The sequence below is a fragment of the Mus caroli genome, chromosome 19, assembly GCF_900094665.2.
Source record: "Mus caroli chromosome 19, CAROLI_EIJ_v1.1, whole genome shotgun sequence".
NCBI lineage: Eukaryota > Metazoa > Chordata > Mammalia > Rodentia > Muridae > Mus > Mus caroli.
Window position 1 is genome coordinate 23,809,052 of NC_034588.1, and position 20,876 is coordinate 23,829,927.

The 20,876-nt window shown below is 45.3% G+C and overlaps 1 protein-coding gene across 5 annotated transcripts in view; it reads left to right on the forward strand.

Moving 5' to 3' along the window:
• The window catches only part of Smarca2 (SWI/SNF related, matrix associated, actin dependent regulator of chromatin, subfamily a, member 2), a 170,702-nt gene that overhangs the window by 122,144 nt on the left and 27,682 nt on the right, over positions 1-20,876 (forward strand). The window contains exons 1-2 of one of the 5 annotated variants that reach the window (XM_029472471.1): positions 18,834-18,969; positions 20,284-20,379. The exons of the other annotated variants lie outside the window; for them this stretch is intronic. Of the exons in view, the coding sequence (XP_029328331.1) occupies positions 20,287-20,379 (93 nt within the window). The 5' untranslated portion in view covers positions 18,834-18,969; positions 20,284-20,286. Of the gene's footprint in view, positions 1-18,833; positions 18,970-20,283; positions 20,380-20,876 lie in introns of those variants that run through there. 5 annotated transcript variants of the gene reach the window in all.

Below are 20,876 nucleotides of genomic sequence, written 5' to 3' on the forward strand. Positions count from 1 at the left end.
AGCAGGAGATGATCATAGTTAGCGGCTGTGGACAAACTGAAGCAGCCTCATATTCCACACCTGGGATTAAAACAAAACCATTATTTGTATATTATGCTGGGTTGTTAAAGAAACCAAAACTCTCACTACGTTGTTGGTCTTCTGTGACCAACTCTAGCCAAAGCTTACCCACCAGAAGTCACTTCTTTCGTATGGTAAAGATAGCCCTGTCATCTGGGAAACTCCAAGGGTGTAGACACTCCATGCTAAGAACCTAGGAGTAGACGGGCAAGAATTATGATGCAGCAGGAAGCCCTATCTTCAGGCCTGACCTCTCTGTTCTCCTTACATGGAAGGAACCTCTCCACCTGGCCTTCCTTTCACAGAGCAACTTCCTGGGAAGAGTGCTCCATGCTTGGTCTCCACTGACACTCTCAGTAGCCCCATCCCCACCCCATCTCCCTGGCCGTCTCTGGATTGGGGTGGGCCTTTGGAACTGAAGACACTCTGTGATGGCACACAACGAGTTTGCTTCTTGATGAGTGTAAACTAAGCAAGAGGCAAAGGAGGGGTGAGGGGCTTAGTACCGCTCCAGTGAGGAGACCACAAGTGTTCAGTTTGCAAAGTAGTATCTTCTGAACGAGGAGGAAGCTGTGGCTTTTATTGGGGAAACCTCTGCATACGGGTAGACATCACCATAGGTAGAGACCTAGGTATTTCTAAGCATGCTAGGTTTGAGGTCATTTACCATGTTCAAATAAAAGACGGGTGATGAGCACTTTCTGGAGCATGCTAAGTTCATTACCATATGGTTAAAATAAGATGCCTACCAATGAAGGACTCCGTGTCACTGTGAGCATAGTTTCCCCCAGATCACGCAAAATAAGCCATTCAATGATTAGAGCTGTCTCTGTCTCCTTTTTAAGATTCTCAAGGAATCTATATTAGTAACTTTTTTGTTGTTGATATTGTAACTAAATAGCCAACAGGAGCAACTTGACGGAGGAGAGAGGGTTATTTAGGCTCGTGGTTCAGGAGCTCCTTAGGCTATCACCGCAGAGAAGATGCCTGCTGGATTGAACTCAGCTGTAATTTTCCTGGCTTGCAGCTGGTCACATCACATGGCAAACGGGAAGCAGAGAACTTCAGCAGAACGGAGGGCTAGCCTTTGGAACTCTAGGCTCTGGGAGCCTGCATCAGCCCTCTATGTCTCAACGTTTCCAGATTCCCTACCAGCTTGGAACCAAGGGTTCAAACACATGTCCCCACATAGATGACATTTCACATTCAGGCAATATCAGACAGTCTTAGCTGAAGTTAGAAAAAAAAAAGGAGGAGGAAGAGGAGGAGGAGGAGAAAGAGGAAGAGGAAGAGGAAGAGGAGGAAGAGGAAGAGGAAGAGGAAGAAGAAGAAGAAGAAGAAGAAGAAGAAGAAGAAGAAGAAGAAGAAGAAGAAGAAGAAGAAGAAGAAATACCCCCTTTGAAGGCATGTCTTTTAAAAAGCCAGAGGCTCATACTCGGCTGTTTCACAGTCCTCGAAAATGCCCACCTCCTCTAATGGCTAACATCTTCTGCCTCCTGAAGATGCCTGGCTAACATTTCTGTCTGCTGATGGGCTCATACCACTCATACGGGTTTAGAAAGCAAAGGCATTCTTTGTCTCTGTGAACTGCCCTTATCCTCATTTTTTATTAAGACAACGGTTCTCGTTCTTGCACCAGGGATAGCCAATCTAGAAGGTGCGGAAAAGCGTGTTAACATGACTTAAAAATATTCTTCTACAGTGAGAGATTGGTAGCTTCTGCGGGGTTATACCCAAGGTGTCAACAGTGTCATACTAAACATTAAACTTGTATGCATCTGTTTGTGCTCATGATATAATTTGTGTCTTGCTAACTTCGTTTAAAAAGCATACTGTAGCTTGCTTGTGTTTGAGAGCAGGCATTCCGTCTACTAGTATTGGCAGAGTCATGGTGAGAGAGCATGGCTAGGGCCAGAGCTTTTCATTTGATTTCAGTCATGTATGTTCTACCTGAGATGTTTCTAGCATCGCAATGCTGGTGCTGTTGTTGAGGCTTGGGACTTTGACAATCTGGGGTTACTGCAAAGCTAGAGGGTAAGCGGACTGGTGATTTCTGGAGGGCTCTGCTCTGCTCCTTTGGTCTCTCTGCCAACTTCAGAATGCTTCTCTTCCTTAAAATGCTTAGCGATAACCTGGAATTTGTTTAATTGCAGAGTGGAGTGATTTTGCCCCCCAGCACTTGGAGATAATTAGAACACGATGTAGATTGTGTGCTCTGTATAATGTGTAATTACAGCTGGGCGGAGACAACGGATTTTGGAGAGCAGGCCTTTGTCACATGGCGGATCTGATGTCTTGAAAACGTGGTTTTGAAAAGTCCCACTTAACTTGTTTACTATCATGAGCTTCCATAGGACCTCACCTGTCCACCTGTCTGCTGTGTGCTCTTTGAACACTGTGTGATTAAAGGTGACTACAGAGGCTCCTGGCGTTGAAAGAAAATGCTTTTTCTTTTTCTTTTTCTTTTTCTTTTTTTTTTCTTTTTCTTTTCCTTTTCCTTTTCCTTTTCCTTTTCCTCCTCCTCCTCCTCCTCCTTCTTCTTCTTCTTCTTCTTCTTCTTTTTCTTTTTCTGAATGATGCCCTGTCTAGTTGGACCCCAATATGTTTATGATGTGATGGAGATGAGGCGAGTCGATAAGACAGGTATTGTCAGAGGCCATAAGATTTCAAAAATGAGCCTCTCAGGAGCAAAGACATATTTTTTCCTTTCTCCCCATAAATCTGCTACCAGATGTGAGTATGCATTTCTAGAGGATCTTTGGGGTCCCCATGATCACATCTGCTTTCCATGAGGAGGACATTGGGAGTTTTCTTTTCATAAAGCCTGATCTAAATGAAAGGAAGTGCAAGACTCTTCAGATTGACAACAGTGGGGCGGGATGATTGGTAAATCCTAAACCATGGAATTTACTTTGGCATTTTGAAGGTGTTGTCATGCCAGCATGCATATCCAGACAGGATGGATCTCTGTACTTGGCCACTCAGTGCAGGCAGCCAAGGTGCCGAATTCTAGAGTATAGAAGGCAGACGGCTCCCTGAAGATTGTGTTCATAAAGGACACACACACCCATACCCAAGAAAAACCCAAGGGGTTGGAGTTTCAGATAGCATTATTTGGAATTCTGCTGAAATACATCAGAAATAATAAAATCTCACGTGTATGAAGACGTAGACTGTAGATCCTTTGGGAGGGTTTGAAACATGGTAACATCTCTGTTTGGGTCGGACGAAGTCGGACCCACCCCAGATCAGAGACAGACTGGGATCTCTTAGCTCTGTTTTGGCTGAGAACATCTGTGATTCTGGGAAATGTAATTTTCTCTAAAAATAATTTATTTTATGCTGGTAGGATTTCTTGGCGACTTCATCTACAGCATAACATGCCTAGCACTTTTTATATTTTTATATTTTATGTTCTGTTTGTTACCTTAAATAATCTCCTTAATTTTGTTTAAAGACTACAAGACTTAAAACAATTGACCTTTTACTTTTTTTAATGGCATTTGGGTTTTAAAATTAGGTCATCTGATTTACCGGGGCAGAATTTTCTAGCAAGCTGCATTTCCGTTTTTATACACAAGGGAGAGCTAAGGCCCTAGAAAATAGATGTAGGTTTCACCACATTCCATCTTTGGGTGGAAGGACTGAACTAATTAATGGCGTTAAGAGCTGTGAATTACTGGGGGTGTGTGTGTGGGGGGGGAATATTTGACAGAAGTAAAGGAATTTTAATAACTTCCAACAGCTTTTATTTTATATGCACTGGCCAGATATCTATAACAGCCATTTAACCCCAGTATGTTCCCCTTTTGTTAGAATTCAGCAGGGTAAATTTAACAGAAGGAATAGTCCTCAGAGGGCTGGCAAAAATAAACAGCAAAGGTTGAGAGGCCGGACAGACTTGGGGCAAGTGATTGCTTTTCTTCTTTTCTCTTCTTTCCTTCTTTTTTTTTTTTTTTTAAAAAAAAACAACAAACAAACAAACAAACAAAACCCTTAATGGTTAGAATTTCTGGTCTTGAATTTTATTGTTAGAAATCAGGATTTAAGCTGGGCATAGTGATGCACACCTTTAATCCCAGCACTCGGGAGGCAGAGGCAGGAGGATTTCTGAGTTCCAGGCTAGCCTGGTCTACAAAGTGAGTTCCAGGACAGCCAGGGCTACACAGAGAAACCCTGTCTCGAAAAACCAAAAAAAAAAAAAAAAAAAAGAAAGAAATCAAGATTTAGCTCCCAAATCAAACTCCGTCATCAAAAAGAACTGTGGAGAATTGCCCAGGCCTTACACATACAAAGAAGCAGTAAGTTCATACTCTCCTGAGAAGAAGGGGGCAGAAATTCATTTGTTTCTGTGGGGAAAGAAAAAAGTTTGGAGATGTCTTTTTTTTTTTTTTCCAAATCAAGATTTGGTGTTTAATCCTGTGTATTTATTTAGATATTTATTTATTTATTTTAAAGCAATAAGGCAAGTTGACAGAAGATGAATCTTAGAGTCAGGCAGATGGCCAAGTTTGGTGCCAGCCTGGTCTATCTAGCAGGTTCCAAGCCAGTCAAGGCAATATAGAAAGACTCTATCTCACAAAACAAAACAAAACAAAAAAACCAAACAACCCAATAAATAGTCTTTATTGTTGGTAAGGGTTGGGGCATGCACTGTTTGGGGAGAATCAATCAGGGCAGGGTGACTCCATTTTCTCTGGGTGGAATGAGAAAGCCACAACACAAGGCCACTTTCTCTGCAAGCTAGGGCTTAGTGGCAGAGAGCCCAAGCCTTGGGGTCAGCAGGGGTTCAACTCCGCCTCGTGACCTGGTAGCCTTTGAACTTCTAGGAGCTTTCTTTGTTTTGTTTTGTAATTTAATGTGATTTTATAGAATGTTCCACGAGGAGGGATTCTGTGTTTGAATGTATCTCACACAAGAACCAGGATCCTTAAATGGGAGAATAGACTTTTAAGAAAAAAGATCCAACTGTTTCTGAGAAATCCCAAATGGGAAGTAGGAGAAGAAAATCCTTCTGTTGTGTGTCCTGAAGAGAAGGTTTGGGGTAACGGGAGAAAGCTTAGGGTGGGGAGCTTAACCAGGAGGGCCTGCCTACTTACTGACAATGTCACAGCTTCTGGCCACAGGCATCTTCCACTCAAGCCAACAGAAGTTCACCCAACAGTTAACTGGCTCCGGCTAGTTCTCACTGAACAGCTTGCCAGCTTACCCTCACTCAGCCAATGATGATTTTGACTTCAGTTTTCACTTTAGCCTGTGCCTACAGAAAGAATGTAAGGAAGGGCTGGCAGCCATGGAGTGCGAGCCCGGGCCTGCTGCTACCCATGTGGTCTTTGAAAGGCTTTTCTCCAGTGTGAGGAGGGCAAGCAAAGTTTGGCAGAAAAGGGCAGAAGAACCAGAACCTGCCTGTATTCCAGCCAGTTCTGGGACTTCTAGCCCACAGAACCATGCAAAATACACATGTACTGTTTGTGAGCCCTTGCTTGGGGTCTCCAAAGGCAAGCAGGGCCAGGACTGGGAAAGCCGCTGATTATAGGCACAGGCTTGTCATTCTGGGAGCTGAGACTCCTGTGAGGTGCCAGCTGTCGACCAGGACACAGGGAAGCCAGGGATGTGGCTTTAGTCCAAGCCTGACACCCCAAGCATCAGGGTGGGAACACGTTGACAAAAGTCTTGGACCCCCAGAGGCCTAAGAATCAGGAATCTGGTACCCAGAATCCAGTATCTGCAAATTAAATGGCCAGAAAAGGAGAATCCCTCTTGCCTCCTGCCTCTTTTTCTTCCCTGGCCCCCAGTAGATTGGACCAGCTGCTGGCTTTACTGATTAAAAAGGTTATTTTATTTCAGAAACACACAAACATTTTTGAATAGTGTATTCTCAGCCATGTGAACATCCCTTAGAGTTGTCAAGTTGACATGCCATCACATTAGTGAGGTGTCCTCACCCCCACCCCGCCCCTGTCTCCCCTAGGCTGCCCCATCCCTAACCCCGGTACTTTGCACTGCAGTCCAAACTAAGATGTGGGTCATTTTCAGCTTTGATTTGAGGAACCTTTCTATCCACTGTCCAAAGGAAACCTCCAAAGTCACAGAAAGGTTTGTTTGCTTTACTGTTGACTGTGATTTTTAATGATCCCACCCTCTGTATACATGAACAGGAACTGTAAAAAAGCAGATTTGACTCAGTGATCCTGTACGGACGACTGATTACGTCTTGTAGACACATTTGGGTATGGGAAGAGTGTTGTTGCTCTGCACAGTCACAGCTGGCCACATTTATTAATGCAATTAAGAGGCAGACTCGAGAGGCGCTCTTAGCGATGATATTGTACAGTTAGCCACTTGCAAGGGCTGGTAAAGAGTGGGTCTCCAAGCACACAAGAAGTGAGAATTAGCAGAGATGAGGACACACAGTGACACACTCCAACACGTTGTAAGGTCTCTAGCTGTTCGGGAAAGGAGCAGGTGTTCGGCACCATGTATTCTGCATAATGCCACCATGTTGGCGTCAGCCCTCTGGGGGTGATAGATGTGTGGCTGCCTTTGGACTGGTAGGGGAGGGGAAAAGGCTGCTGCCTCTACAGGCCTCGTTTGTCTTCCTGCTGCTGTCGGGAGACTCCATCCTTCCCAACAGACAGCAACAGCTGGGCGTGTGTGTTACCTGTCAGCCCCGTTTGGCCTTGAGGGAAGGAGAAATACAGCCTCCACATTCACTGACAAACAGGAGCTCGAGTGCAGAGTAATGAGGATTGGAGCATGTGACATGTTCAGATTCCTGACACTGTAGAGGGTGACTCTCTCTTTGTTCTCATTGCCCAGAGGATACAGAAGGAACCTTTCAGAACGAATGTATACTCTGATCACCCTGCCTACAACCCCCATCCCCCCACACACACAAACACTCCACTATTGGGGAGTGGAACCCCAAACACTTTTACCTGATCTGTAAGGCCGTGGCCTTCTGCTCCCTTGTTCTTGACTGGCCCACAGGGCTATACTCTGGTTCTTCACATCCCCTGTCCCAGATCTCTACTTCTCCTTGTCCAGAGCAGCTCCTTAGAGACCCTTCCTGGTCACCCTTGTTGAATGGTGCTTGTTACTGTCACTTGAGGTGCACTGTATTCAATGGCCCTGCCACTGCCAAAAGGATACCTTATTGTTCTCCCCCATCAGTCCTGAGCTCCAGGGACAGCCAGGGTCTCGACTAGTGTATCTCAGGGACTGGAGTAGCACTACTATCCTAGCAAAGACTCAGTTAGCCTGTGACTCCGTGGATGTGGTTACAGGCGGCAGGGAGAGCTAGGAGGGGAGCTTTGACTGCAGCCCCTCATCCTTTCGACAAAGCCGGTGGAATGCTGTGCTTTCTTAATGCACATCAGGATGGGGCATTGCTGGCATCTCTCCAGGAATGTCCCAGCGATCCATGCCTTCATAAAGATTTGCTCCCCGAAAGAATCCTTCGACCTGCAAGTGCCCCTGCACTTTTCGCAGATGTGAAGGCTCCAGTATCCTTCCAGGAAGTGTGGATGAGGACTGGTGCCAAGCCGTGGTGGCGCACGCCTTTAATCCCAGCACTCGGGAGGCAGAGGCAGGTGGATTTCTGAGTTCGAGGCCAGCCTGGTCTACAAAGTGAGTTCCAGGACAGCCAGGGCTACACAGAAAAACCCTGTCTCAAAAAATCCAATAATAATAATAATAAATAAATAAATAAATAAAATGCATAGAAAGTTCAACTATTGCTTCCAGCCAGCTATGTCTCAGAAACCCTGCCAGGTTCGGCTCCCATGTCCTTCCCAGCAAAGGCGGGATTAACCTCAACTGCCTTAAAATGGAAGACGCAAGGGACTAAACGAACCAGATGCTCCTCTTTGCATTCTGTCCAAGTGTCATAAATGAATGTGCAGATTTTGAGTGTGACAATGATGCTCGGTGTATAGATGGCTTCCTCCCTCTTCCTCATTAAGGGAAGAATTGTCAGGATGAAGGAAATCTGTGGTACAGACCATGACATTTTGCTCTAGGCAAAGCTTGCTTGATTCTTGTCCGCACATTCCTGCTCAAATATAATATTGAAGTTCACTCACTGTGCTCAGAGCCCTATCACAGAACATCACATTCTTAACGTGTCATACTGGTTTTGTTTTGTTTTGTTTTGTTTTTAAAGATTATCTTGCATTTGAACCTTGTAGGATCTTTTCACAACGACTTTTTTATTATTATTTTTCATTGAGCTTTGTGGAGACTGATTGTGACACTTCCTCTACTCTACCTCTGCTCCTGACGGCATAATAAGAGAATGTGGGTCAGACAGCTGGAAATCTCTTCTCCGCCTGGTGACTCAGTTTCCCTGTCTGCACACTGGGGTCATAAAGTGGGACTAGGAGTAGACAGAGCCCCTCCATCCTGCCTTGTGATTCTTCAGCATTGCCTTTGGTGACCACAGAGGGGTGATTCAGTCTTGTCCTGGGCCACATCCAGTTCTATGACACTCAGCCCTTGGGGACTTAGGACCCAGACATGTTTCTTTGTTCCTCTTCTTGACCATGTCGAGTTGACCAGGGTGCTCTGTTGTGACTGTGGGCTTTGTAACTGATCCTTTGTGTAGACTTCAGGGACATCCTGGTTATGATATGCATGGCATTCACATAGGTGAAACCAGTCTTGTGTTGTGATGGGCCATGAGGTGCCAGCATGAGAGAATAGTGAAGGTAGCAGCTGCTGCCACATGGGCCGCTCCTTACAGGGAGTTGAGACTTTTATCAGTTTTGCACAGACCCAGAACTGGGATTATCAAGAAACGGCCCACCCAGCCCCTTTTACAATCCTTGGCTCACTACTGGCTGTTAGAGTAGACCAGATTTTAAATAGATATATTGTGTTCATCAAGAATATCAAGGTGTCCCCCAGATTACCAAGATCAAATCCGTTTGCATTCACTTTAAAAAATTAGTCAGTACTTTACTGTCATGTTACAGATGGCCATGATAGTCACAGATTTCACATCCTCAAAATCAACCAATCACACATCAAAATGTTATTTTTTTAAAAAAAGAAGTCTGTATTGAACATATACTAAAATAGATGTATGTCATTATTCCCAAAATAATGTGGCATAACAATTATTTTCATGGCATTTGTATCGCATTAGGGAATATAAGTAAGGAAATGATCTAGAGATGATTTTAGGCCCTGAGAGGGTATGCCTAGGTTATGGATGAATGAATACTATGCCATTTTCTGTAAGAGACTTGAGCCTGACCCCATCTTTAAAAACCAAACAAGAAGAAAAGTACAGAAGAGTGCGAGAAAGAGAACGGAATGACCTAGAACCTCACCAACTGTTGTGTATGTTCCAGAAAGAGCCAAGGGAGAATCCTATAAAAAGGCCACTGGGGCGGCATTTTGCATTCCGGGTTATTATCAACCTCTTCTAAATCTCCACACTTGGCTCCAGCCAGCTCCGTCTGAGATGCCCATCAAGCCTCAGCCTGTTGGTGGCATAGACCTGAAGAAAGCCTGTTTTACAGGCACGTGGTCTAGCGGGCTGCCTTCTGTATTTAGGGGCGCTGAAGGATGTAGAATGGCATGCCTTTCCACACTGGAAAAAAATGACTTTTCTTCCTGCCCCTGAGCAGGGCTATGGTATCTCACAGAGTATCTATCCTCCTTTCAAAATGAGTTTTGGTTTGTTTTTTGTTTTTTTTTTTTTTTCCTTTCTTACGTGATACAGTTGGCGATGTTGTTTTGGTTTGTCTGTTTTTAGTTGTTAGAAAAGAAGCAAGCCATAGCCTCTTTTTCCCAAGACTAAGTTCTTAACAATAATTCATCCCCATAGAATTTTTAGCTTGTATTTGTTAGTGTTTTGTTTGTTTGCTTGCTTGTTTGTTGAGACAGAGTAGTCCTGGCTGTCCAGGAGCTCCCGGTGTAGACCAGGGTGGCCTCGAACTCTCGGAGATCCATCTGCCTCTGCCTCCAGAGTGCTGGGGTTAAAGGTGTGTATGCTACCGTACCTAGCAGCATTCTTTTCTTTTTTTTTAGTGCTCCATTGCTGAGATACCTCTATCCCACAGGACTGGTTCTGGGGTGAATCAAGCCCATTCTTTGGGTTTTCTCCTTCCTGCCCCTTTCTGTGTCAGACAATGCCAGGCTAGATGCTGTAAATGCATGCCACCATGTAATCACTGAACGTCTTGGAACCGATACAGTTTCTCCCATTTTCCAGATGAGGACTCACACCTCCCAGGCCTGGAGCACGGAGTCTTTTGTTTATGACAGGCATGTCCATTAGGTTGACGGTTGAGCGTTGAATCTGTTGCCTTTTCAATTTCAATAATGCACATCTGGGTTCTAGCTCTTGGAAGACAGAGCTAGAAGCAGGTGAGACACAGGTGGTAGTGAAAGTCTTGGAGGGATCATCCTAGAGATTGTCCAGTCAGCCTCCTGAGGTGACCGTGGTGACCATGAGACCTCTCCAGACTGCTAGTCGGGCCACAATTACACAGAAGCTGCTTGGTAGACTTCTTTCTGCTAAGTCACTGGGCATTTTATGTGTGTGGGTTAGTGTCTCCATCCTCGTTTGCTTTTGTTTCTGGGGAAGCTGAGCCCTTGCCTGCCCTCCACTGTACCTTGCTCAGTCATGACACAGTCACTGCTCTGCCTTTGAACTGAGGGCTTCATTACTTCTCAGCTCAGAGAGGGCAACATCACCTGTATGGGCAGATTTTTTTTTTTTAATGTTTGACCCTTAAAGCTAAAACAAGCCAGAAGACCGTATGAGTGCCTGTTAAAATAACTGTAGTAAAAGGAGATAGGTTGCAATAGAATATGTTGCAGTGGTAAAGGAAAACCATCTGATCCTCTCTTTATCTGACTTATATGGCTCATCTGGCTCATCTGCCTTGTTTTAGTTCATCATGCAATGTATGGCCTTTGAATTAATCACCGAAGCCTGATGGTAAAATGTGGTTCCTTGGGAAGTTCTTGTTGCAGAGGAAGCAGAGGAGTCAATAAAGACTTATTTTATTTCAGGGAGACAGTGAGCAGAAGAGTAAAGACTTACTTTAATTCAGTGTGGCAGTGAGCGAGGTGTTGATCTTAGTGCTGGTAGAAGCTAATTGGATTAAAATGACTCTTTACAAAGTTTTTCCCTGGAGCTGAAGAGATGGCTCCGAGGTTAAGGGCACTGGCTGCTCTTCCAGAGGTCCTGAGTTCAATTCCCAATAACGGCATGGTGGCTCACCACCCTCTGTAATGGAATCTGATGCCCTTTCTGTCTGATTCCCTCTGCTGTCATGCAGGCATAAATGCAAGAGGAACACTCATACACATAAAATATACAAAGAAATCCCTTTTTCAAAAAGTTTTTCCTGGTAAGAGATTCAGCCAATTTTTCAAGAGAAAATAAACTATCTACCAACAGAATTAAACCAATGCAATGAACTTGCTTATGTCTGAAAGCATCGTGGGAGGAGGGGCCATGCCGTATAGCAAGAAGACGGTATTTTAACCCTTGAGAGGTGTGTATGATCTGGATAGCAAAGAGGGATCTGGAGACGAATTCCGGGCTCACAGAAGCCCATGGAGGCTTAGAAAGATGAGACTCCTTGGCTGTGATCCCGTATGTTGGAAGCAAGGTTTTGATGAGGACAAGTAGAGAGGGAGAGATAGGATGGGAGCAGCCCCAAAGCTCTGCTCAACCAAAGAATATGAGTTTTTCTCCTGCTCTGCAGGAAGAATTCAAAGACCAAGCATATTTTAGATGGGAGAATGGATGGATGTACCCACCCTCCTAGGCAGAGACAGAACTGTTTGCAATGTCAACACAGATTTATTAAAAGTAGGGTATTACAAATTAGTCACCTACTCAAAATGGAGGCCATTTTACGGAACAAAGATGGCACAGAGGAAAGGTCCGTGGATCATGTCAGAGGCGACCTATAGGATGGCTGATGAGATAGAGAAGCCTCCAAGCTAGATAGTGGAGGGCATGATGCTCTCTTGGGTGGGTCAGAAAGACTGGCAGTGCAGAGAGGCGAAGGAACAGTGTGGGGGAAAGCAAAATTAGAAAGGGTTAGAGGAGCCGGGTGGTGGCGGTGCACACACGCCTTTAATCCCAGCACTTGGGAGGCAGAGGCAGAGGCAGAGGCAGGCAGATTTCTGAGTTCAAGGTATTGAAAAAAACAGAAACCAGAGAGAGAGGGGGAGAGGGAGGGGGAGGAGGAGAGAGAGGNCCATGTAGGGTCCACTACTATGGCAGTCTTAACAACTAATGTAAAGGGAATTGCCATACCAATACCAAATGGAAGAATGTGTGCTGAACAAAAGAGTAAATGTTTCCAGGTGGATCAGATATCACAGAGCTAAGAGCTTCCAAGAGAGAGAGAGAGAGAGAGAGAGAGAGAGAGGGGGGGGGGAGAGGAGAGGAGAGGAGAGGAGAGGAGAGGAGAGGAGAGGAGAGAAAAGGGTTAGAGGAGGCCGATGTGGGAATCCTGAGCCCCGAGCCTTTGAGCAACTTTTGGAAAAACAAAACAAAACCTGTGACCTTCCAAGAATACTGCATTTTCAGAAGGTCAACTCATCAGTAACTGGACTGGAAATCTGTGAAGGGAACGTAGTCAGCCATCAGCAGTGTTGTGAGGAGACGGAAAACCTCGTGTTTCTGACTTAGCAGTTGAGATAGCTACAACAAACACATTGCATACAATGTGCACAGGTACAGGAGTTTAGGGCAGGCACCCTCAGGGAGAGTAGAGCTCTCAAAGGTAGGAGTGAGTACAGCCTCCCATGGGAAGATGCTGGATTTGGGTTCCTGTCACTTGAAGAATAGTCACACTACAGACTACTGTCACAAAATACCTCAAGCTGTGCATGTTATAAATAATAGCTATTTTTCATAGCTCTAGAAGCTAAAAGAGCCCTCTTAAGGTCCCAGCAGATACTGTTGGGTGGTTCTGCCTGCTGTTCACGGGTGGCTCCTTGTGTATGCTCTTTTGGTAGATGGGACCAGGGAGCACAGTAGAGCCCGTTTCTAAGAACACTAATCTAGCCACAGAGCCTCTGCTTTCATGAACTAACAGGCTCCCAGTTGCCACACCTTCTATACTGGCTCGGGGTGGGTGGGATTCCAACATATGACTTCTGAGGGTGCATCCATCCAGACCAATGGCATCTGAGATTGGGTAAGCTCAAGGCTCTGGGTTGGAGGCATATGGGCTTGGGCTTGATAAGCTCACCAGAGGAGAGGACCAGAAGCAGGGGCGAAGAAGGTGGAACAAGACTGAGGGCCTGGCAAAGAGAATGTGCCCCATACCTGTTCAGAGAGGAAAAGGAGAGTGGAGATGGAGCCCAGTGGCAGCCGCTTAGTGTGTATCAAGCCCTAAATTTAATCCTTAACTTTGGGAGTCAGTGGTGTGATATCCAGGTATGAAGTCTTATGGTAACATAAAAAGGGAAAGGACTAATCGGCAAAAAGAGCAGGCAGGATAAGGTGACCCCTTGTTCTCAAACGCACAAAGGCATCTTCATAACTTCTCAGTAAGAACCAATGATACACTGGTTGGAGCAAGCCGCTAGGGAGGTGAGAAAAGGCAGATGAGCGAGGCCCCATAGGACATCACAGATGGACCGATGTGATAAAGGCTTTAGCGGGGAAACTCAGGTGCATCCAATTGCTATGCTGTTCTGATGGAGGCTTCGGTCCCACTCAGGTCTCCTGACCAGAACACTCTGCAGTCTTTCCTGCAGAAATAACAGCCGCAGTGTCTTACTGAGGCTTCCCACTTTGGGTCTTTGCAGAGCAAGTGAGAAACTGACCCTAACAAAGCATGCTGAGTACAGACTCATCCCAAATTATAACAGCTACACATTGCCCGATCCGGTGGCCAGATTGTTTTTTAAAAAAATACACCTCTTTTGGAATCTTTGAGTGTGTGTTCATCTGTTTAGAAATGAGAATCTTAGAGTTTTTTTATTATTATTATTCATTATTGTTACATGTATGTACGATGTATGGGGAAGGGTGAATATGTGCCATGACATGTGTTGCTTCTCTCCTCCTGTCTTCATGTGGGATCTCGAATAGAACTTAGGTCACCAGACCTGGAGGTAGGCACTTTTATCTGCCGAGCTAGCTATCTTGCCAGCCCAAGAACCTTATTTCCTTCTTCAATCACATTTTATTAACTTACGTAACACCAAAAAGAATCCTGCTGTTTCATGTCGGCACTTTGGGGAACACAGAAAGTGTCTGTGGACCAAGTCAGAGAGACACTGGCAGGAAGGTGTCTGCTGGGACAGCATCCTCAGAGGTCAGGGCTACAGGCTCTTGCCTTCAGAATCACTGAAGCTCAGGTGTGCACCCTTAAAATTGTAGATGCCCCATTTCTGAATTGTGTTTCAGAGATGGGATATCTAGAGATGCGGCCAGATGTGTCCCTGCTGAGCCGGTCCCCATGTCTGTCTTCTGTGATACAGCTGACTTTGTCTTTGAGTGCCGTGTCCAGAATTTCACTCTTCCCACCTTGACTTCAGCTGAAGATTCCTAATCAAACCTGCCAGGTAGCCCTGGTACTCTAACAAGGAGCAGAGTCCATACAAGGCTCCTCCAGGGATATTCATGCATTTCTTAGCAAGACCTAGTCTTGCTAAGAAACGCATGCAAGTGTTCTGTTCTTAGAATGGGCAGAGAAAGTGTTCCGTTCTTAGCACGGGCTCCTTACTTTAGTGCTTTTGTCCACATTGGGTGAACATATACACCAGAGAGTTTGCCATGTAGTAACAACAAGTGATCCTGGATCAGGGCTCAGTAACTCATGGTCCAGCCCAACCCAGAGGAGCCTGGAAGAGATGGTTTGGCTCAAGCCTTGCATTCCTGAAGGTGCCTTGGTGTACCTTCCTTGATGTGATCTCCACGTGTGCTCACCATCTTAATCTTGTACCTCTCCCGGAGGTATTAACAAAAAAGCCTGTTACTCCATCTTGGTATTTCCTCAAAGTAGAGATATCCCTGGCCTTCCTGCAGGGACTTGCCCAAGGGAAAAAATAAGCAGAGGTCTTGGCAATGTATGAGTCAGGAGTGGCTGGACAGGTGGTCTCGGAATACAAAAGTTGAACCAAATTCCTTGTCACTGCCCATACCTTCTCTAAGTCTCTCTCAGAGCGACAGATGCTTTCTTTAGTTGTGCTCATGTGAGTTGGAGCCCAGCATGGGAGCAGCTGTAAGTGCCAAGGTCTTGGTGGTAGTGGTGAGTGCATGTGTGTATGTATGTGCTTGGTGGGGACCTCTTGGCCAGAAGTTTTGGAAGCTCCTATCTACTAAAGGTTATTCTGAGTAGAGTGTTGAGCTTTGTACTGGTTGGGTTTGTGTGTCAACTTGACACAAGCTGGAGTTATCACAGAGAAAGGATCCTCCCTTGAGGAAATGCCTCCAGGAGATCCAGCTGTAAGGCATTTGCTCTATTAGTGACCAAGGGTGGGAGGGCTCACTGTGGGTGGTGCCATCCCTAGGCTGGTAGTCCTAGGTTCTATAAGAAAGCAAGTTGAGCAAGCAAAGGGAAGCGAGCCATTAAGTAACATCCCACCAGCCTCTGCATCAGCGCCTGCTTCCAGACCTGCTTGAGTTCCAGTCCTGACTTCCTTTGGTGATGAACAGCATTGTGGAAGTGTAAGCTGAATAAACCCTTTCCTCCCAAAGTTGCTTCTTGGTCATGATGTTTGTGCAGGAATAGAAAGCCTGACTAAGACAAGCTTCAGACTGCTCAAAGGTAGAGTGGAGGGTGGGAACTTGAAACAGGCTTTGGTGTGTGTAGCACAGGGTATTCTTGAACTTGGGATCAGCCTCCTAGATTCTTGAGATTACAAGTGTGTACCTCCATACCTGGCACGCGAATAGCTCTTAGAGGCTTGAAATAACTTTGCCTCTCCCTATACTAATTTTTCTGCTTTAAATTCCACATCGAAATGATGTACTTAATATGTCTCAGCTCTGTTTGTTCCACCCCCTCCCCGCCCCCACCTACCCAGTCCCACTCAACTCTTCAAATGGCTCCCTAGGTCACCAGAGCCAAGGAAGCACCTGGTTTCGTTTTGCTCCAATAGTGACCTGAGCCTGCTGAACAGAAACAGCAAAACTTACTTTACCTGTAACGCATTAAGCCAAGGTTGCTCGATTCCCAACTAGGTCTAGGCCAGCACTGTATGTTTACGTTCAGGGAGAACGGCAAGTGCACTTGACTCTCAAGACAGCAAATACTTGAAATAAGTGAATGAAGGTGCAGTGGTACACACACCTTTAATCCCAGCACTTGGGAGACAGAGGCAGGCAGATCTATGTGAATTTGAGGCCAGCCTGGTCTACAAAGCAAGTCCAGAATAGACAGGGCTGGTTACACTGAGAAACCCTGTCTCTCGGGGAGGGGAGGGGGAAGGGGGAGGAGGAGGAGGAAGAAAATAATAAGTGGATGGTTACATGTCTATAATTCCAGCCTTTTGGAACCTGAGGCAGGAAGATTTCTAGTTCAAGACCAGCTTGGGCTACATGTCCAGACCCCATCTTCAAATGAAGTAAATGGGGGTCAGTCTATTGGGTGAATATATCAATATTTTGCTGTTCCATCATTTGGGTGGAAATCCTATTCTGTGAGCTCCCCAGCCTTCAGATTAACCTGTCTCCTAACTTTGGGAGGCATTTGTTAGCAAACAGACCATTTGAGGACAGGCATGTGCTCTTATGTGGGTAATTTCTTACACCAGGGCATTTCCTTAGTTACAGTGGATGGGGGGAACCTGTGAGGATTCCTGAGGGAGCTTGTAGTCATTGGGCAGGACAGGACTGAGCGTGCCACCTGTTGGAACACTGAAAGGCAAACTGCCAAAAATGTCCTGGTGTTATATGCTCTGTGCCGAGCCAGTGGCCGCGTGTACGGACCTGCCTTTGTTGGGATTCTTCTCATTTAGAGAGGATTCAGGGTCTGGCTTTCTAAAGACACTTGTTTTAGTAAAGATACATACAGAATGTTTGGTTCTCATCATTTAAAGTGCACATATCGGTAAAATGAAGTACATTAAAAATCTTACGCAGCTGTCACATCAGAGCTCCTAGATCTACAACCTAGTTGACCACTGAGCTCCTGTACCTTGCAGTTTTTGGTCACCCCCCACGCCCCATGTTTGAAGGTTTTATGTACACCTTTCTTAATGCTCTGCTTTTGGAGACTGTAATAATTAAAACCGTAGCCATTGTCCCAAGTCCTGGGTCTGGAGTTCTGCCCCTGCCCGCCCCACCCTGGGACTGAAGGGCCTGGCAGCAGTTTGCTGTTACTTTTTGAGACTGCTATTATAAGAGCACGCCTCGCAGTGGAACTACAAACTCATTAAAATGCTGTGATTTGGTTGTTAGTGTTACTCTTCAGGTTTGGGGATCATGTCTGTGATCTTGGTGTTTAGGGTCTCAGCGGAAGGAGACCTAGCCTTTTAGGACATTACCCTTTGGAAATGTGAGATTCCCCCAGAAAGCACCAGGTTGTTGTAGTTTTTATTCACATCCTTTCTTTAACGCTTAGCCTGATGGACACACACACACACACACACACACACACATTCTATCACTGCCTGTGTATGTCTCTGTGTCTCTGAATGCCTTCCTCCCTCCTCCCTCCCCCCTCCACCTCTGTCTCTCTCTCTCTGTCTCCCCCCACACACCTCCCAATTAGAGTCCCTAAAGGAAAAGCCTCTCCCATCACCACCCAGAGGGAAAAAAAGAAATCTGTCAGGGAAGACATACTACAAATACCAGGTGTACTATCAGATTATGCTTTGTTTGTTTCTCTTTTTCTTCTATTTACCATCTACAGTCTAGTGATCTCCAGAATTCCTGCTTTACACGTTTCGAGAGATGGTTTGGGCCATAGTGAGAGGGCCCTATCACACTGCCGGGTGCTTCAGCGAGGAGGCGGCAAGGGTGGGAACAATGGGCAGAGTGGCTTTTTGTTCTCCCGCCGCTGTTTACCTATTCACAATCCTGAAGCCGCTCGGCTGGGATGGGGGATGTCACGTGTAACTCCACCCCCGCCCCCACATCCCCCACCCCCTGGCTGAGAAGGAGCGTAATGCCGGCTTTCGAGACCTTCCCTCATTCAGTGAAAGATGTAGTTGGCGTGTGTCCGGATGACAGAGGGGCACGGTGGAAGCCAGCACGTGTGGGTGATTACCGGGGCTACCATGTGCTTTACGAGCTCCGGTGTCTGCTCCGGAGCTGGTCCCTGCATGGCCGCCTCCCGGCCGTCCTTGTCAGCACCGCTGCTTTCTTAAGAATCATTGGAGAGCAAGCCTGTCCCTCCCTCGCCTGTGCGTGCACATCCTGTTTCGTGAAAACGTATTTTTCTTTTAAGCAAAATTGAAAGAAAGAAAGGAGAGCGAGAAAGGAAGAGGGTGGGGGGAAGAAGGTTGCCATCCAGTGGAGGAAGGAGTAATTTCTAGCTTCATTCAAGGAAGAAAAAAAACGCACACACACACACACACACACACACACACACACACACACACACACACACACCCGCAGGCTGAAGTATGCTTAACTCTTTTAACTTGGCTGGGGCTTTTTAGCACCATATGGGTTCTTTCGTGACGTCCGGACCCGAAAGAGTGCAGTGTGCCTTTAAGGAAAGAGGTACCTCACCAAACTTCCCTGTAGTTGTGCCTCACCATTTAGGTAGGGAAGGAAAGTGTTAATTTCTTATTTGTACACTTTTTTTCCCCCGACTTCCTTCCTATTCACTTCATTAAATCTAGAGGCGGTTCAGCATGGGAGCCGTCTGTATGTTGAATTAGGGCTCGCTCTCTTGCGCAACACGTCACCAGTCGGAAACTGGGGGTTTGCTTCTGTGATTTATTTCATTATTGTGCTGGTAAAAGGTTTGGAAGGGAATTCTTTCTGGGGGTAGTACTTTTAGCATTGTATAGCAAGTTTTTTTTGTTTTTGTTTTTGTTTGGTTTCTTTTCTTCTTCTTTATTTTTTTTTATCTCTCCCCCCCCCCCAGCTAAGTTGTCCGTTGAGCTAGCTTAACAAATAATATTTTTAAATCAGAGAAGCCCCCATAATTTCCCTTACAAGCAAGAGAAATCTTAAGTCTAACTCTTGAAGTGCGAAAAGCATTGGGAAATATGGAGGGAATTGATTTCCATTAGAAAAAGCCCCTTAGAAACCACAGAACATGAAGCCCTGCATATAGATGTGTTCCCGGTCTTTGGGGAGGAGGGAAGATTTCTGTAGCTCTCTGCATTCCTGCATAAAAACCTTAACTTAAGGGGAATAATGGTCAGTACTTTGTGTGTTTTCCTGTAACTCCACAACGTAAATTTAATAGGAATCTGCAGTATTAGCAGTTGTAATAAACATTTGTTTGACTAGTTCTGTTTGCAATTTAATTTGTTTTCCTTCTTAGGTACTCACAGGCGCAGAGATTTAAAAGTCCAAATATCACAAGCTTATGTTTTGTTCCCCGTTTTTTTTTTCAGAATGGGGGGGGGGTTAGAACAGAAATACTCTTTTCACAACCTCCCCCTCCTCACGGATCCCACTGAAAAGAAAAGAAAAAAAAAACAGTGAAAAATTTTGCAGTATGAAAACCGAAAGTGAAGTGTCACAGTTATTCGAGATTTTCTTTATAGAGAAAAAATAACACTGTATTAAAATACAGGAACCTGAGAACATACACATTGCTTTTACTTACACGCATCTAGTGTGGGGAGGGGGGGCAGAGGGTGGGGGAGGGCGCGGATGTTTTTCTTCTGTGTTAAAATCGTTTTAGACTGCTCCAAACCATGCAGCATATCTTTTCAGAGAAAAAAAAAAAACCGACTAAGATGAAGCATAAAATACAACAACAACAAAAAAGATATCTTTGCTTTAATCTTTAAAAATACATTTGAATATTCATTTGTTTTCTTATTGGCTTAATTGTTAAAAAATGCAAGCAAGATTCAGCAACCACCTGAGCTAAAAATCTCTAATTCTGCTGCCTGGAATAATAAGGGGGGGAACAATATGATAAGTAGTTGTCAATATTAAAACAGGCTGGAGGAGGAAGGCTTGGGGCCTGGTCGTAGGTAGAATGAAACAGCAGATTTGAGTATCCACAACCCTTCCAGTATTAAATTTTCAGTAAAATAAAATTACTTGTATATGAAAACATAGCCTTTCCCAGCTCTCTTTTTTTTCCTGATCAGCTGATGAAGAGACTAGCAGCTCGCTGCTTTGCCGGCTTGTTAATTTTATCCCCACTAACTGTGATTTCCGATAGCCGGCCTGCTGATAGTGGTAAGGTAAATATCTTTTTTCGTTGCCGTCTTGAAGATTCAGTAGAACTACATCCCAGGCATGTGTAGGTGTGTAACACATCAAAAGCCGCTGGTCTCCGTCTTTCTGTGTGCAACTGGGTGCTGGAGGAGAGGGCTGTACCATTAACTGTTGACAGGCTTGCGTGCTGTATTTATGATTAGCATGTTCAGCCTCCAAGATAATGCGAGACCATTTCTTTCTCTTATCTTTGCTTAGCTGCACTGTGTTTAGCTGTATAGTGGGTGTCCTGCTTTTAGGCGAATGAATATTAATGGAATAACGGGGAGCGTATTCTTCTTCTTCTTCTTCTTTTTTTTTCTTCCTTTCTCCTTTTCTTCATAACTCATCAGGTCTCGCCTCTTTCATAGTGGTTATCCGAACACTGTAGGATTGTGATGGAGATTGTCTTTTGATTATTAAGGCCTGGGCTCAGGCCGTCCCTTAGGAGTCTGTGTGTGTGTGTGCATGTTGCTTCTATGGA